This window comes from Microcaecilia unicolor, chromosome 2 (genome assembly GCF_901765095.1).
Source record: "Microcaecilia unicolor chromosome 2, aMicUni1.1, whole genome shotgun sequence".
NCBI classification, from domain to species: domain Eukaryota; kingdom Metazoa; phylum Chordata; class Amphibia; order Gymnophiona; family Siphonopidae; genus Microcaecilia; species Microcaecilia unicolor.
The window spans coordinates 512,563,138-512,579,337 of record NC_044032.1 but is presented as its reverse complement, the minus strand read 5'-3'; the positions used below and the strand labels follow the sequence as shown (position 1 = coordinate 512,579,337).

Sequence of the window (16,200 nt, the reverse complement as noted above, 5' to 3'; positions counted from 1 at the left end):
CACACTAATCAAGGGTGTCCACATCTGAAAAGAGGCGAATCTTAACAGACAGCCTTTCCACAATATTGCTTATAAAAATGTTTAAAAGAATCAGACCAAGAACCAATCCTTTAGGTACACCACTGGTATCATCCCTTTCTTCAGAGCAAACTCCATTTCCTTCTCACTGGTGAGCAGTTATAGACCAAATGTGAGTATTCAAAAATGTTTATGTATAGAAGTGCCTACATTCAGACTGACATGTAGAACTAACCATTACCAACTATGTTTCTTTGCATCTACTAGATAATAGTTTAATGAGCAGAACTCTAGATATCAGTTCTTCTCACCTTCCATACAGCTGTGCAGCAACCGGCTTTTTCTTTTTTTGCTTTAGCTCATTGTATTCAAACAGTCCAAGAACAGCTCCTTCAGCAGCAGCCTGCGCATCCCCACATGGATCCACTTCCACACAAGGGATCTCAAGATCTTGCACCAGCCGGCATCCAGCTGTAACACAGTGAGCATCGAAAAGTCAAACTCAGAACTCATAACAAAGCAGCATCTAGACCTCTAAAAATATAAGTTCTCACAAATTCTGATATAAAGATATACATCATTCTCCTCAGATGGATTTTGATAGGCATGCTGCTCAGTAGTGTGGGCCCTTATTGGAGGCACTGATGTGGTTCAGCCTGGCCTGCACAGGAAGAACAGAAGTTAACTGCAGGCCGAGCCTGACTGAGCCCACATGAGATGTTACTGATTAACATCTCATGTAGGCTCAGTCAGGCTCGGCCTGCAGTTAACTTCTGCTGAAGGAAAAGGAGTGCTTGGTCACTGTTTCCCTGGAGCTTTGTTGGGGGAGGAAGGGACAAAAACAGAAGGAAGGATACAGAGGGAGACCAAAGGGCTATAGATTAATCATTCCAATTAGATGTACAGAAAGCAGTATATTTTTTTCTTTGATTGGAGGGGAGGAGAAATACAGACTGTAGAACCTCGTAATAAAAAAAAAATGTAGTAATTCTATCATACATTACTGATCCTCTTCAAAACTGATTTGCACATCATAAGCCAAAGAAACATATCCTAATGAAGGGGTGTAGCCAGACCTCACGGTGGGAGGGGGCCAGATCCCAAGGTGGGGGAGGGGGGCACATTTTGGTCTGCCGCCCCGCCACTGCCCCCCCAACCGCCTCACCGCCCTGTCGTTCCCCACCCACTGCCACAGCAAATACCTTGGCTGGCGGGAGTCCCCAACCCTCACCAGCTGAAGCCTTGACCAGCGCTAGTCTCCGGCGCCGCCGCATTGCCTGCCATATTCTGTCTTCCCCTCACGTCCTGCACTTTCCTTTTAGTAAAATTGAGCATGCTCGGTTCCACTAAAAGGAGTGTGCCCGACGTGAGGGGAAGACAGAGCAGGGCAGGCAATGAGGCAGCGCCGGAGACCAGCGCTGGACTAGGCTTCAGCTGGTGGGGGTTGGGGATCCCTAACAGCAAAACCAGGGGCCCAGAGGAAATTTGGGGGGGGGCCCAGGCCCCCGTGGCCCCACCTAGCTGCGCCTCTGTCCTAATGCACAATATCACAAATGCTCTTAAAAGATTTCAAAATACATATACTTCACACAGCAAAGACCTTACTGAAAAACACACACACACTTCAACTTGATTTCACAAATGATACAATTTAACAGGGAAGCAATCAGACACTCCATTATTTAATCAACCAGTGAAGCCCAATTCAAATCCCACTACTGTTCCTTGTGGTCTTAGGCAAATCATTAAACCCTCCATTGCCTCAGGTACAAAATTAGAATGTGACCCCTCCAGGGGCAGGGAAATACCCACAGTACCCGAATACAACTCACCTTGAGCTACAACTGAAAAAGTTGTGAACTAAACCCAAAATAAACGAACATACATTTCTCCACAAAAATCAAATCAAATTTAATCTTATATACCGCTAAAATCCCCTGGATGGGTTCAGTGTGGTTTACAGTAGTTAACAGACAGGTTTACAAAGAGAAAGGTACAGATTTTAGTTTATAGAAGAACTATATAGTATATAGTAATATACAGTCAGCGAGAGATAATGGGTTTGAAATATTTAGCAAGCAAAAAAGACAGCAGATTTGCAATAAACAGTATGCTTAAGAGTAAAAGAATAAGCTTGGCATATCTGCTTCCTTCAGATCTACTCTGATCAAGACACATGCCTCTCCCAGATCAAAGAAATACTACTAGGGATCTCTGCACCTCGTGATATCCCATCAGGCTGTCTCCATCTCTGTTCATGCCACTGAGGATTTCTTCAGGTATTTGGGTCATTTTGAAAAAGAGTCATCACAGGAAATTGTGGCCCCCAAAATCAAACTCACACCACAAATTGCAGGAAAGACTCCTCTGATGTATTGCGTAGATACTCAAACATGACTTAGTTCAACCACACTGTTTATAATATATGATTATATAGTGGGAAACTCATGAATTAATATGGTGTAGTATTTTTAGACATTTGTGTTATCTATTTTACTGTTTACATTATTTTGCACCCCGCCTATAACCATTATGATTTCGCAAGTTAAAATTTTAAATTAATAAATCTCCTTCCATAAATAGCTGGATGCTTCTTTGATATCCCCCCCAAAATCTCTATAGACCATTTGGTCAGTGATTCCCAAACTGTAAGCTGTAACCTCAAGCGGGGTCTTGAGGTGCCCCCATAGCAAAAGGTGTCAGAGCTGAAAAGCATGCAGTAGCTATGCCTGCATGTCAGAGTCCAAGATGAGTTGGAGCCCTCACCCACCCTTAGTTCTGACTGCTGGAAATTCCCCTCCCCAGTGTTTCTATCTCCCTCAGTCTGCTGGGTCTGGTCTGTTCTGTTCCCACAGTGCTTTGCTCACATCACACCACAACTGTCTTAATACTGTGTGACTTCATAATCACTACCTATTCCTACCGACCTAGTAAGCATTTATTCAAGGGGGCAATAGTGGGCACCTTCACATCTGTCAGGAGGAAGGAGATAGTATCACTGTAGCCAGATGAAAAGAAAGGTAGTGGGGATGAAGAATCATAACACAGAGAGTGGTGAAGAGAAAGCATCATTATAGATGTCAGGGGGCAGAAGGCGTAATGGTGGTCAGGCTAAGGGTGAGGCGTGTAGGGGAACATTATGGTCACGTGTTAGGGTGAAGTGGGACAAAGGAGAAAGAGAGAGTATGAAAACAGGGAGATAGAGGATGTAGGATGACATGGGGTAAGAATACTGGTACTGGGGTCAGGGTCAGAGAAAAGTTGGGACCACTGATCTCCATTATTGTTAATGTGGAGAAAAGGATGGAGGTGCTCTACAGGGACAACTAAGTCCAAGATATGTTGTTAACCTAGTGCTAACCTTTTGAGTGTGGTGAGAAGGCAAGGATTAATCTGAGAAAAGCAGGATAAACCTGGGGAAAGGGTGAGAGCCTGAGGGAGATGATAAAACAGGAATAAGTCTGGGAAAAAGGTGACAGCAAAGGGCTGAGTCTGGGCTGGGGAGAGGTGAATCTGGAAAAGGGTGAGAGTAGTGTGGTTAGGGGTGATCATAAGGGAGGGCAAAAGAGGGCATGAGCCTGAAACGTGATACAGAAAGAAAGAGGACCAGAAACATGAGAGAGTTAATGGGAAATAGGGTGATAGTGAGAGTAAGGAGATATAAAAGAAGGTCAACTGTAGCGGAAAGGAAGTAGCTTAAGGATCAGGTGATCATCTGGAGTAAGATATTTATAAGGGAATTAGATTTTGGGAGTGGGATCCCCCCCAATTTGTTTGGGTTATCTGAAATCATATGAGTTTGCAAAAACTAAAATGGGATCACACTGGCTAAAACATTGGGAAGCCCTGCTTTAGTGATCCCTTCTCTTGACCCGAGAGGGTTCTTTCCTGGTTCATGTTCTGGATCCCAGAAGCTCTTCCCCTGTTGGCAAGAGAAAAGTTTTGCTCTCAAGTCTCTGGTCACATTAAAGGCTCATACAAAAAAGGGATGACTTAGGAACTGGAATGTATTAAATGCTTGTCTCCTAATTGAGACAATATAATGTGGAACTCACTAGGTCCCTACAGAAATTATAGGCACTTCAAATTATTAACCTGAGACAGCTGCACGAATGTTTTCCTTGCTCTCATTCCAGTGCTCTTGATCACTCACTCCGGCATCCTTTTTACCCAAACCAACTACAACAACGCTGGGGAAGTCCTACAGACAAATAACAGAAGAAAAAAAAATCCTTTCAGTACCCTTCCAACTATAACTACTTATGATTAAGAGGCATATTTTCAAAGCACTTAGCCTTCCAAAGTTCCATAGGTTTCTATGGAACTTTGGAAGGCTAAGTGCTTTGAAAATATGCCTCTAAATATAAAAGAAGATCAGAATCTTAACATCGAAGAATAATCAAGCACAAAGTTTAAACAGTAAAATAAATAATATGGGTACTTTATTCAAAGGCTAATTCTACTATTCTGTGTCTGCTGAAAAACTCTTTCTTCATTACAATTTCTTTCAAAGATAATCAAAAACGTAGTTTATGATCAAGTATTAGAATTTCCTGATCTGCACAATATCTTAGATATTAATCAATTTGGTTTCAGAACACAACATGATTCAGAAACATCTTGGATTTAGTTAACAGCAGGTTTTATCAAAGGAAAACCTTTTTTCCTTAGTCACTTTAGATATTTTATCTGCCTTTGACACTATAGATCATAGAGTAGTGATCAACAGTTTACAGTCCATTGGCCTGACTGGCTTAATGTTTAACTGGTTTTGTTCATTTTTAGCAGTTCACCCAAAAAGCAAGGGAGTGTGTTGGAGGCGTGACAAGGGCAGAATATCTTTCAGTGATAATGGAAGAGGAAGAAACATCCAAGGTAAAAAAGAAGGATATTTTTGTCTAAATCTGTTTCAATCACATCCAAGTTACTACAAGGTGCTCTGACTGACCTGATGATCACTGGAGAGATTAAGGCTTGACCCCTCTTTAATCCCCCAGTTGATGCTGTCCCCCTCCCACCTCTCTAAGAAGTGAAAGTGAAGGTAGATACCAGGCTGTCTGACAGCTACAGATATTATGGGTGTACTCAAAAGAGCAGCAAGCAGGTTGCTGCCTTTGTCTAGTGGTCAATGCAGTGGAATGTGTATAAGGGGGACCTACGTCCATATCCCACTCTACCTATTTCATTTGTGGTGGAAATAGTGAGCTCTCCAGAACCAACCAAATACCTACTGTACCTAAAATACAGGAGACAACTGCAGGCTGGAAGGTGATTGTACAGTGGTGTACAGTAGAGTTTTTTCTATTCCTGGAGGGCTCACAATACATCATATAGGAGTTATGGTGGGAACAGTACCTGAGTGAAATTGACCACTAGGCTACCCCTCTGTTCTGCAGGGATGTCTGTGTGGCTATTTCTCTCAAAATGATTCCAGACAGATGTTTTTTGTGTCTACTTTTTGGCGTTGGACATTTCACTTTCAAAAATAGCTCTTTTTAGATGTTTTCAGCCTAAGATATCTCTTTCATAGCTCATTTTCAAACATGAAAACTGGACATTTTTTCCTGTTCGAAAATAGCTGTCAGATGGGCAATTTTTTGGGACGTTACTGGCAAAACATCCCAAATCGGACTTAGACGACTTTTCGAAAATGCCCCTCTGTGTGTCTATTCCAATTGGTTGTAAACTCAGAGATTTGGGAGTTACCTTTGACCATGAAATTTCAGGTTCAAAAAAAATTTAGCTTGTTTTTTCCTAAATTGTGATTCATGACCCGAAATTCCAAAAGAACTAAATTTAAACAGTAGGACATCATGACCTACCATATTGAATGCCACTGTTAGGTCAAAGTCCTTAACCTCTAGATAAAAAAGTTCTGGCACCTGATACTAAAGCATAAAGATTCTGTACTACGAAAGGATCTAAAACCAAACTGTAAAGGGCTTAAACAATTGTAATCAGTCAAAAAATATATGATAATAATCTGCCACAATGGCCTCTGTTATTTTTGCCAACAATGGAATGCTAGGGACTGGTCTAAAACTAGCAGGTTGAAACCAGCTTTTTTACGAGGTGGTGTCATAAGATTTTGGAACATGACCAATTTTTAAAAGACTATTCTTAAAGATGGTGTGCCATTTAATAATTTCCATAGGAGGCCATTAAATAAGATGGGCAACTGTCCAAAAGACAAGAAGTAGAAAGTTTCCAATTTTTGAAGATTCAATTATGGGAAAAGTGACCAACCCACCAGCATGCAATATGTTTTATAAATATTTTTCTTTTACAGTGCTTATCAAGATTTTTACATGCCAAAATGGTCCAGAATGGCTTAATACCTAACAGATATCAAACAAGGCTTGAAAATTCAAAAATGTGTTTTCACAAGCTAGATGAATGGAAGAGAAAATATTTTAAATAGTTCAAATTATTTAATATTTTTCCCTCCTCAGTCTCAAAGAACCATTGAACTAATTCTCTGAAACATATAAACATAATCAAAACTGGATCACCACACTGGCAATTATCAGGGGGGGAAAAAAAAACAGCAGCAAATTAGGTGGCCAATATACCAAAATGCATTAAGGCCCTCTTTTACAAGGCAGCACTAGCGATTCCTGCATGGTAAATGAGAGGAAACCCATTCAATTCCTATGGGCTAACTCTCATTTCCTGCATGGGAATCACTAGCACAGCTTTGTAAAAGAAGCCCCAAGATCGGCTGTTACGACACTGCACTAATGCATGCAACACGTGCATGCATTAATGCAGCCACATTAAAGTGCACACTTTGATGCGGGTATTAAATTTTAGGCACTTCAATGCATATTTCTTTTTGCTGTGCATTTTAATACTTCATTAGCATAGATATTACAACTTATATTTCTGATTTATATTTCAATTTTAGCTCAAAGCATTTACACTGATAAATGAGCCTATCAGTTCAAAATAGAAAAACACTGGACAATTTATGTAGTAAATACTGTAAAATAGGAAGTAGAAATTATCAACTCCCAAATAAATAGAAAATGATAAATAACCAAACAAAATATGAAGAGAAGTCTTTTAAAGGACAACAGATTAACAGTCCCAGCACTATTTCAGTTTCTCAGTTGTCTCTAAAAGCTACACAATATAGCTCCGTTTTCAGTAGTCTAGTAGATTTACAGAAAATCACATCTTTAGGGAGTAAAATATTAATGCACTTTCGTATAGAAACTTACCTGGTGCAAACCATACAATATACGTGTCTTGCCTTTTGTCAGAGGAGGTCCTGATCTAAAAGAATGAACACATTTCTATTCAAGCATAATTTAATATAACATGATTAAGCCTTTCAAACATGTGAAATCTTAAAATAAAACCTAGGCAGCTAGAACTACATGCACAGACAAATTGAAATATTCCAGCGTTGGGGTATGCTAGTGAAGGTTTTCTTTGGTTTGTTTGTTTTCATTTTTTAGAAAACATCAAAGCAAAATAAAACCAAACAAAAAAAAACAGTGAAGGCAGCACATCCTATGCTCCCCCAACTCCCACTTACTCTATCCATGAGGTCTCTGTAGTTTGATATGCTATCTCCAGTTGTTCCTGTCCAATGGGTCCCATTTTCAAAATACCTGTACATGAAAATAGCACCATCGATTTTTGAAAATAGGACCAGACCAGGATCATCTGTAGAAATCCTATGTACATGGGCTACTCAATTTTTAAGACAGTGAAGTCTCCACCACCCCCCCCCCCCCCCCCCCGATGGGAACCGCAGCAAACTATGTGGAAGTTAGGCAATTGCCTAAGTAATACCAAATTACCTGTTTTTGGCTTGCAAGTACTTATACATGTAAACTAGCATTGCTTACTATGTTCTTAATGAAGTAGCTTAGTAAGTTGCCCAGGATGTCACCCAGGCATTACATTATATTCCAGTATATTATATTATTTTACTTAAGATTAGTAAAATAGCATGAAGTTAATTTCCTTTTTAAACTGCACACTGTTTGAAAAACCCTGAACACCATTCTGAGACATGTCAGAGAAAACAAAAAACAGATTTCTCACATTCCTTCCCTACTGACAAGGGGGAAAAGGAGCTCCATTATCTCAGGTGCCTAAAGGCAGGTTTCCACTCCTCACCCCTAACTGGTCAGGAAAATGCTTCCTTGACTAGGTGCCAGAATACAGGTTTTTCCCTCTTCCGCTTATAAGGTTATAGATTTCCCCATTGGCTGATAGTCAAACCTAGGCAGATATGGTGCGATGATCAAAGGTAAATGCGGGTGCTAGAGGCCACTAGCCCTGGAGTAGTGCCGCATTTACCCCCTCCCATGAGATCAGCAGGCTGACAGCACCTGAGCGAAGCAAAAACACAGAGCTCTGATTGTAGGGGCAGAACAGCGTAGGGTTAAGGCTCTATTCCTAGGGCTGCCAACGTGTCCTGGGGGTCCATTGGACTCCACTCCAAAACTGAGACCCTGGTGGTATAGTGCCCCCCATCCTCCCCCTGAAATAGCGACATGGGGGTCTGAAGGACCAGTGGACCTCTAACCCTCGACCCCCCCCCCCAACGCGAGGGGGGATCTCCAGCCCCCCTAACCCCCCCAAATACAAAACAAATCCCTGGTGGCCCAAGTGGGCTACCACCTCTATCCCCACCCACCCTGGTGGAGTAGCGAGCCCCCTTCCACCGTACCTCCTTGTTGGAGGAGGGAGTATCACACTCCTCCTCTTCAGCGCCACCTTCAAAACGGAAGCCCAGGCCTGCCCAGAGAATCCTTATGATCAGGAAACCCCACCATTTTGAAGGCAGTGCTGAAGAGGAAGGAGTGTGATACTCCCACCTCCATTAAGGAGGTATGGGGGGGAGGGGTTTGCTACTCCACCAGGGTGGGTGGGGGATAGAGATGGGAGCCCATTTGGGCCATCAGGGATTTGTTTTGCATCTGGGGGGCTTAGGAGGCTGGAGATCCACCAGACCTCCAGCCCCCCCTCCCCCATGTTGCTATTTCGGGGGGAGATTGTGGGGGCTTGGAGGGGCACCATATATAGAATTAGATGCTATCTGTATAGCTGAGCAGTTTAAGTTAGGGCAAGAAAAAAAGCTGTCCTAACCTATCACTCAGCTATAGGGATAGCAGCTGAATAGCCAACAGGAGTACAGAAGAACAAGAAACTTCGTAGACAAAATACCACCAAGGAGACAACGAAGGTAACTCAATGAAACGATGATGCCGTTTTTAGTCTAAAAGATTTATTGATCAACAACAACGATTCTATGGTCAACACAATGACACGAAACGGCCATATTTCAGCTAAATGGCCTGCCTCAGGAGTCTTCCTATGTTGTTTGGATGAATGTATTGATGTCACTTCTGGTGAATATATCAAACTAAATCACTCTGAGTTTTCCTCCTAACAAACAGTAACTTTTTTGTCACTGTTCATATTTTGAGTCAGCTGCTATGCGTTTGGAGGAAATCTCAGAGTGATTTAGTTTGATATATTCACCACAAGCAACATCAATACATTCATCCAAACAACAGAGGAAGACACCTGAGGCAGGCCATTTGGCCGAAACATGGCCGTGTCAAGTTGTTGTGTTGACCATAGAATCGTTGTTGTTGATCAATAAATCTTCTAGACCATAGCATTATTGTTTCATTGAGTCACCTTCGCTGAACCCTTGGCAGCAGCTGAATAGCATCAGCAGTCACTGCTGGATACATATATTCAGTTCCACTGCTTCTACGGCTAGCAGCAGGAATACAGATGGATGTTTTAAAAGCTGTGGTTGATGTAGTTGTAGGTGCTTAAGATGGTAATTCTAGGAGTAGGGAAGTAAAGCCAGTACTGGGCAGACTTCTAATGTCTGTGCCACAAATAAGGCAAAATAGGGCAGACTATTATGGTCTCTGTCCTGATCATGGATAGGCAGGAGAAGGTTTTGACAGCAATTCCAGCAATTGAGAAATAGGATCATTGCTGGGCAGACTTCTACACTACAGTCTGTGACCTGAGGACAGTAAGGATAGTTTAAGAAGAAGTGTGCATTTTTTGTGTTACATTCACATAAAGGTTGACAGCCAGTAAAATGTCAGTTTGCAACATTGTTAGATTGCTGGTTTATTCAAGTATTCACAATAAATGCGATTATCTTATGTGTGACTGCCTTATTTGTTATGCCAGTATTTTATCATGACAGAGTGTGACCTGCATGGAGTGGCAGGTGCAGCTCTAACCACCTTACTGGACAGACTAGAAGGAACATGCAGGTCTTTATCTGCTGTCATATACTATGTTACTATGGCACTCGTTTTCAAAAGAGAAAAACATCGCAAATGAGACATTCTTCTCACCAAAATGTCTAAATTGCAATTTTTGAAAAGGCAGAATTGGGACTTTTTTTTTTTTTTTACAGAGTTCATCTCATCTTAAGAAGATTTTTGTGCCACGGGGAAAACGGGTGTTGTTATAATTTGATATACCTGCTGCTTTTGATGCAGTTGATCATAGTCTTCTTTTGGCTAGATTAAGTGCTGCTGGACTGGGAGGAATTGTACTAAAATAGTTCCAGGAATTTTTGCAGTATAGAAGTTATACAGTCAGGAAAAATAATGTTCTTTCCCACTGTTGGTCTCCAGATTGTGGTGTCCCTCAGGGGTCTTCTCTATCACCCCTTCTTATTTCTCCATGTCCTCCCTGCATAGTCTAAGCTGTAGCTCTGAGGAATTGTTATTGTCATATGCAGATGATAATCTACTTCTAGTTTCTATATTACAGAATACACATGCTACTAGGGAGAGGCTTTCTCTGTGCATGGAGAAAATTCAAAATTGGACTTCCACAAACCTGATAAAATTAAATTCAAGTAAAACTAAGATTTTAATGGTTTTGACATCCTAGCTCAGTTGCTCTTGCAGAGATAACCTTGTTGCAAAATAGAATCTAAAGCCAAAGTATCTGGAGTGTTATTAGACTAACGTTTGAGGCACAAATTGCTTCTCTCTGGAAGAAAACATTCTTTAAGCTGAGACAACTAAGACTAATAAGATATTACTTTAGTCAATTCACATACAACTTCCATTTAGATTACTGTAATACATTTATTTGAATCAGTTAAATTGGTGAGAAAAATGCAATTCTAAATATGGCCATAAGGTTGATATTTAACCTCAAGAAACTTGATAATATTTAATCTTATTGTATTCAATTGCACTGACTCCCAATACATCAGAGGATATTGTATAAATCTCTTTGCTTGTTTTTTTTTTTCAGGCGGTGTATAGTTTCTCTTCATCCTTACTGATTTGATCTGTGATGTCAGGTTGAACTTCAGAGAAATTATTTAGTTTGCTGATATTCCACCCAGTTGCCTTGAAAGGAGTTAAGTTCCATAGGAGAGTGAAAATGCTTTTTGCTGATTTTTGTTTTTATATGATCCTTTTCTAGAATGCGCTTCCTACTAGCATTAGAACAGTAACAAATAATTTTCTTCCAAAAGGAAAGATAAAGATCTATTTGTTTTCTTAACCTTATCCTGTTTATGACCAAGTGTAACTGATTTTATGTATTTTTGTTTTGTATTGTATTATGAATTGTTTTAATTCTAATAATTGTAAACCGCCCTGGACCCACTTGGGGAGGGAAGCGGTATATAAGTATGTATTGACATTGAGAGTTCATCAAAATAACAAGGGGACGTTGGAAGTATGTTCTGGGCAGGACTTGGGCGGGCTTATAATCTAGACGTTTTTCTGTGATAATGGAACAGAAAAAAGATCCAGTGAAGAAAAGAAGTATGTTTTTATTTAGTCCTGTTTCAGTCACGACTAAGTTAGAGTAAGGTATCCTAACTGACCAGTTGGCCACTGAAGGGATTATGGCGTAACCCCCTCTTAATCCCCCGGTGGTCACTGACCCCCTTCCACCCCCCCCCAAAGATGTGACAGTGCAGTAAATACTAGGCTCAATGACAGCTCCAGATATTATGGCTATTCCTAAGAAAGCAGCAAGCAAGTGGATGGAATAGCCTAGTGGTCAGTGCAGTGGACAGTGAATGGTTCAATTCCCACAATATCTCTTTCATTTCAGTACAAATATGGGAGCCCTCCTAGAACATAGAAATACCTCTTGTACCTAAATATATAGTGACCTGCAAGCCTGAGGGCTATTGTATTGCTGAACCTTTGGGTGCAGTAGGTTTCCACTGTTCCTGGAGGGCTCAACATACAATATGAAGGGGTTTGAGTTGGATTTGTACCTGGGTCCCTTTATGTGAAGTCCACTGCACTGCTGGGGTGTCTGCATGGCCAATTCACTAGGTATGCTACCACACAGACATCTCTATGGCTTGTTTTTCTATGTTTTTCCCTGGGACTCCCCCCCCCCCCCTTACATGCAAGGTTCCACGTTAGGAGTTACGGACCAAGAAAGGGATCTGGGTGTCGTCATCGATAATACACTGAAACCTTCTGCTCAGTGTGCTGCTGCGGCTAGGAAAGCAAATAGAATGTTGAGTATTATTAGGAAAGGTATGGAAAACAGGTGTGAGGATGTTATAATGCCGTTGTATCGCTCCATGGTGCGACCGCACCTTGAATATTGTGTTCAATTCTGGTTGCCGCATCTCAAGAAAGATATAGTAGAATTGGAAAACGTGCAGCGAAGGGCGACTAAAATGATAGCGGGAATGGGACGACTTCCCTATGAAGAAAGACTAAGGAGGCTAGGGCTTTTCAGCTTGGAGAAGAGACGGCTGAGGGGAGACATGATAGAAGTATATAAAATAATGAGTGGAGTGGAACAGGTGGATGTGAAGCGTCTGTTCACGCTTTCCAAAAATACTAGGACTAGGGGGCATGCGATGAAACTACAGTGTAGTAAATTTAAAACAAATTGGAGAAAATATTTTTCTTCACCCAACGCATAATTAAACTCTGGAATTCGTTGCCGGAGAACGTGGTGAAGGCGGTTAGCTTGGCAGAGTTTAAAAAGGAGTTAGACGGTTTCCTAAAGGACAAGTCCATAAACCACTGCTAAATGGACTTGGGAAAAATCCACAATTCCAGGAATAACATGAATAGAATGGTTGTACGTTTGGGAAGCTTGCCAGGTGCCCTTGGCCTGGATTGGCCGCTGTCGTGGACAGGATGCTGGGCTCGATGGACCCTTGGTCTTTTCCCAGTATGGCATTACTTATGTACTTATGTATGTAGTCTGTAAACCACCCAAGCACCCCCTGGATGGGGTAGTAAATTAATAAATAAACTTGAAACTTCTCACAAATGGTACTTACAGAGGGCCATGTTCAGCCTGAAAACATCTAGCTCAAAGCCATAATTGAACTAGAAATGTGGATATTTTTCTGGTTTGATTACAGCTGTGTGCTAGATGTTGGATTTAGACATTTTCAGCAAAACATCTCATACTGAAAATGCTACTCCACAAGTTTATCCCCTCCCCCCCCCCCCCCCCCCCCCCCCCCCCCCCCAGACACACACACAGGTCACATTGTTTAAATATTGGGCTGGAAGTCTCAAAACACCAACACTCAAAAAAATGTAAACAGAAAAACATTAAAAAGAAAAAATAAAACACAAATACACACACCAAAGGCATTTTCTTAATATCATAAATTTCCTCTATGAATACTGAAGGCATCCTTAAGAAGCAAAAGAACTGCTCTACAACACTTACATTACCAACATGTCTCTCAATTTTCCTGACACAGCGCTGTCAAATAATTCTCCAGCATTGGTGAGATGAATCCCATCATCTTTATCTTTTTCTCTCTCATAGGTTCCCAGGACAAGACCCTTCAGAAACAGTGAAAACAGACTTTCATTTTTTTATAATGTGCATTACGTTTTACAACTATAAGAAAAGAAAAACTACAAATCCTAAATCCTTTCACTGCAGAATATAAACTCAAAAGACATATTTTAATGCTCACAGTCAGAAACAGCAGAAATAATATCAGGTAATGTGGCTGCAATGTTAGCTCCTTTAGATTCAACGAAATACTGCAACAAATGAGATGAAGGTGCTATCACACTACATCACTACATGCTTTGACTTTCAAATGTCCATCATTCATGCACTAAATTAAACCAATACAAAACAGTTTGGCCCTGGTATTGTGTGTAAACTAGTTATAGCAAGAACTGCATCATGAATACAATCCCCCCAGACTGTGAAGTAATTCCTGTTGCCCAGCTTCCGAAAACTTCTATTCTGCTAGCTTTTGAACTTAAATCCATTCTGGGTGCACTCTGGTGTCTGTACTTCGGATGCTGTTCTAAATTGTTTAGTGCAGTCACTGCAGTGGTTCCCAAACCTGGTCCCGGAGGCACCTCTGCCAGTCAGGTTTCCAGGATATCCACAATTAATATTCATGAGCGAGATTTGCATGCCCTTGGGAACATCTTAGTGTATCATAAAATCAGTATGTCCTAGAAACGAGGTCGCCTTGCTATCACACAGCTATTTGAACAAAACAACATCAGAGACAAAGTTGCCATGATCCCAATTAACTGCCGCAAAACCTTTAAACTAGCAACATCTGATCTGACATAGATACAAAGATTTATAGAACTCTTTCAGGATTTACAAAAACTGAAATGATCAGAGCCAGTGCGCTCTTCTGTGGCAAATTAAATACTCAATCATTTTTACAATGCATTTCCTGGTTAACAGAAGCTTAATTCGGTACTATTTATTAAGGTGCATCCAGACAGACAGTGGTATACAGTATTCCTAAACAGGCACAAGCCTCCATTTGCTGCCCTTGTTCGGCATCGCTGTACCTTTTTCCTACTGTTGTAGCTTTGCTGGGACTTAGAGAATAACCTGCAGCAGTTCCTGCTCAGATTCTGCAAGAGGGTTTTCCGTGCAGGCAGCAGCAGCATGATTCTGCTCACACCTCGTTTGCAGACAGCAACCCTGCTCTGCTTTGCCTGCTAGCACATGGGCATAGGCATGAACAGGAGGAGGAGAAGGACGCCGGACACGCACACAGCTTCCGCTCCCTCCCTCCTCCCGAGGTGGTCCCAAACCCAGACCAGTCAAGTCCCTGATGTAAGACTGCTGCCGATTTGCTAAACGTGCCGACTCCCAATTGGATTGGACACTGCTTGTGGCTTTCTCGGGATTCCGGACTTGGGAGGGACTCTTTTCTGTGTAGCGTGCCTTTGTGTTAAGCAAGGAGATTTAATAGACAGGAGACCAAGTGACGTCAAAATGTTGAAACCAATTAGGTTAGTCTCAGTTTCCCCTTATCCGCGCTGCCGTCATCGCCGTACTCTCAAAACAAAGCAAGCCAACCAACCTATGGGGTGCTGCATCCACGTGCCGACTTGTGCGTATACAGAGGTTCACAGAAGAGAAGTATAATAACGGAATAACATTTCATAGGTAGAGTAGTAATTTGTTATAAATCGTAATCATTGTGTCATTTGGAGGGGCTAGTTATAGGGACACCCTAGCACGTGTTATATTCGTGCAGATTTTTCTCTCCTTGTAAAGGGCCACTAAAACAGACATCATGTTATAAGAATCAGGTGCTCAACATTTAGAGTTTCTATCTATTTATTTATGACATTTATACCCCGCATTAAACATGAATTAGGTTGAAACCTGGGAGTATTTTAAATCTTTTTTTTTTCCTGTGCTTACATCAAAAGAAAACGATGACGTGGGAACTTGCGCCTTTTGTTTTGTGGATTGCAGAGGTATATTATAAAAATGCACTTGATATTTTTATTACTATTATTTAAAAGACAGATATTGAATAATGAGGGCAGAGCTTCATGCAGAAGTCCAGAGTCAGTCTAAATGTGCCAACATTGTCCAGTTCAGCACACTATTAGTCGTCAAGTTCATGCAAAGTTAATTATGTTCAGTGGAAAATAAATCTGTTGGCTCAGGCTGCCTGTTTAGTAAATATTACTACTTACTACTACTACTACTTAACATTTCTAGAGCGCTACTAGGGTTACGCAGCGCTGTACAGTTTAACAAAGAAGGACAGTCCCTGCTCAAAGGAGCTTACAATCTAAAGGACGAAATGTCAAGTTGGGGCAGTCTAGATTTCCTGAATAGAGGTCTGGTGGTTAGGTGCTGAAGGCGACATTGAAGAGGTGGGTTTTGAGCAAGGATTTGAAGATGGGCAGGGAGGGGGCCTGGCGA

The 16,200-nt window shown here is 41.3% G+C and overlaps 1 protein-coding gene across 1 annotated transcript in view; it reads right to left on the bottom strand.

Annotated features, from left to right (window-relative positions):
* LAP3 (leucine aminopeptidase 3) overlaps nucleotides 1–15,185 on the bottom strand; it is a 73,710-nt gene extending 58,525 nt beyond the window's left edge. The window contains exons 1-5 of the mRNA XM_030191223.1: nucleotides 14,820–15,185; nucleotides 13,711–13,829; nucleotides 7,242–7,296; nucleotides 4,114–4,219; nucleotides 330–489 (exon numbers count right to left, since the gene is read on the bottom strand). Coding sequence (XP_030047083.1) covers nucleotides 330–489; nucleotides 4,114–4,219; nucleotides 7,242–7,296; nucleotides 13,711–13,829; nucleotides 14,820–14,921 — 542 coding nt within the window. The 5' untranslated portion in view covers nucleotides 14,922–15,185. The remainder of the gene's footprint in view (nucleotides 1–329; nucleotides 490–4,113; nucleotides 4,220–7,241; nucleotides 7,297–13,710; nucleotides 13,830–14,819) is intronic.
* Between the last annotated feature and the right edge of the window lie 1,015 nt (nucleotides 15,186–16,200).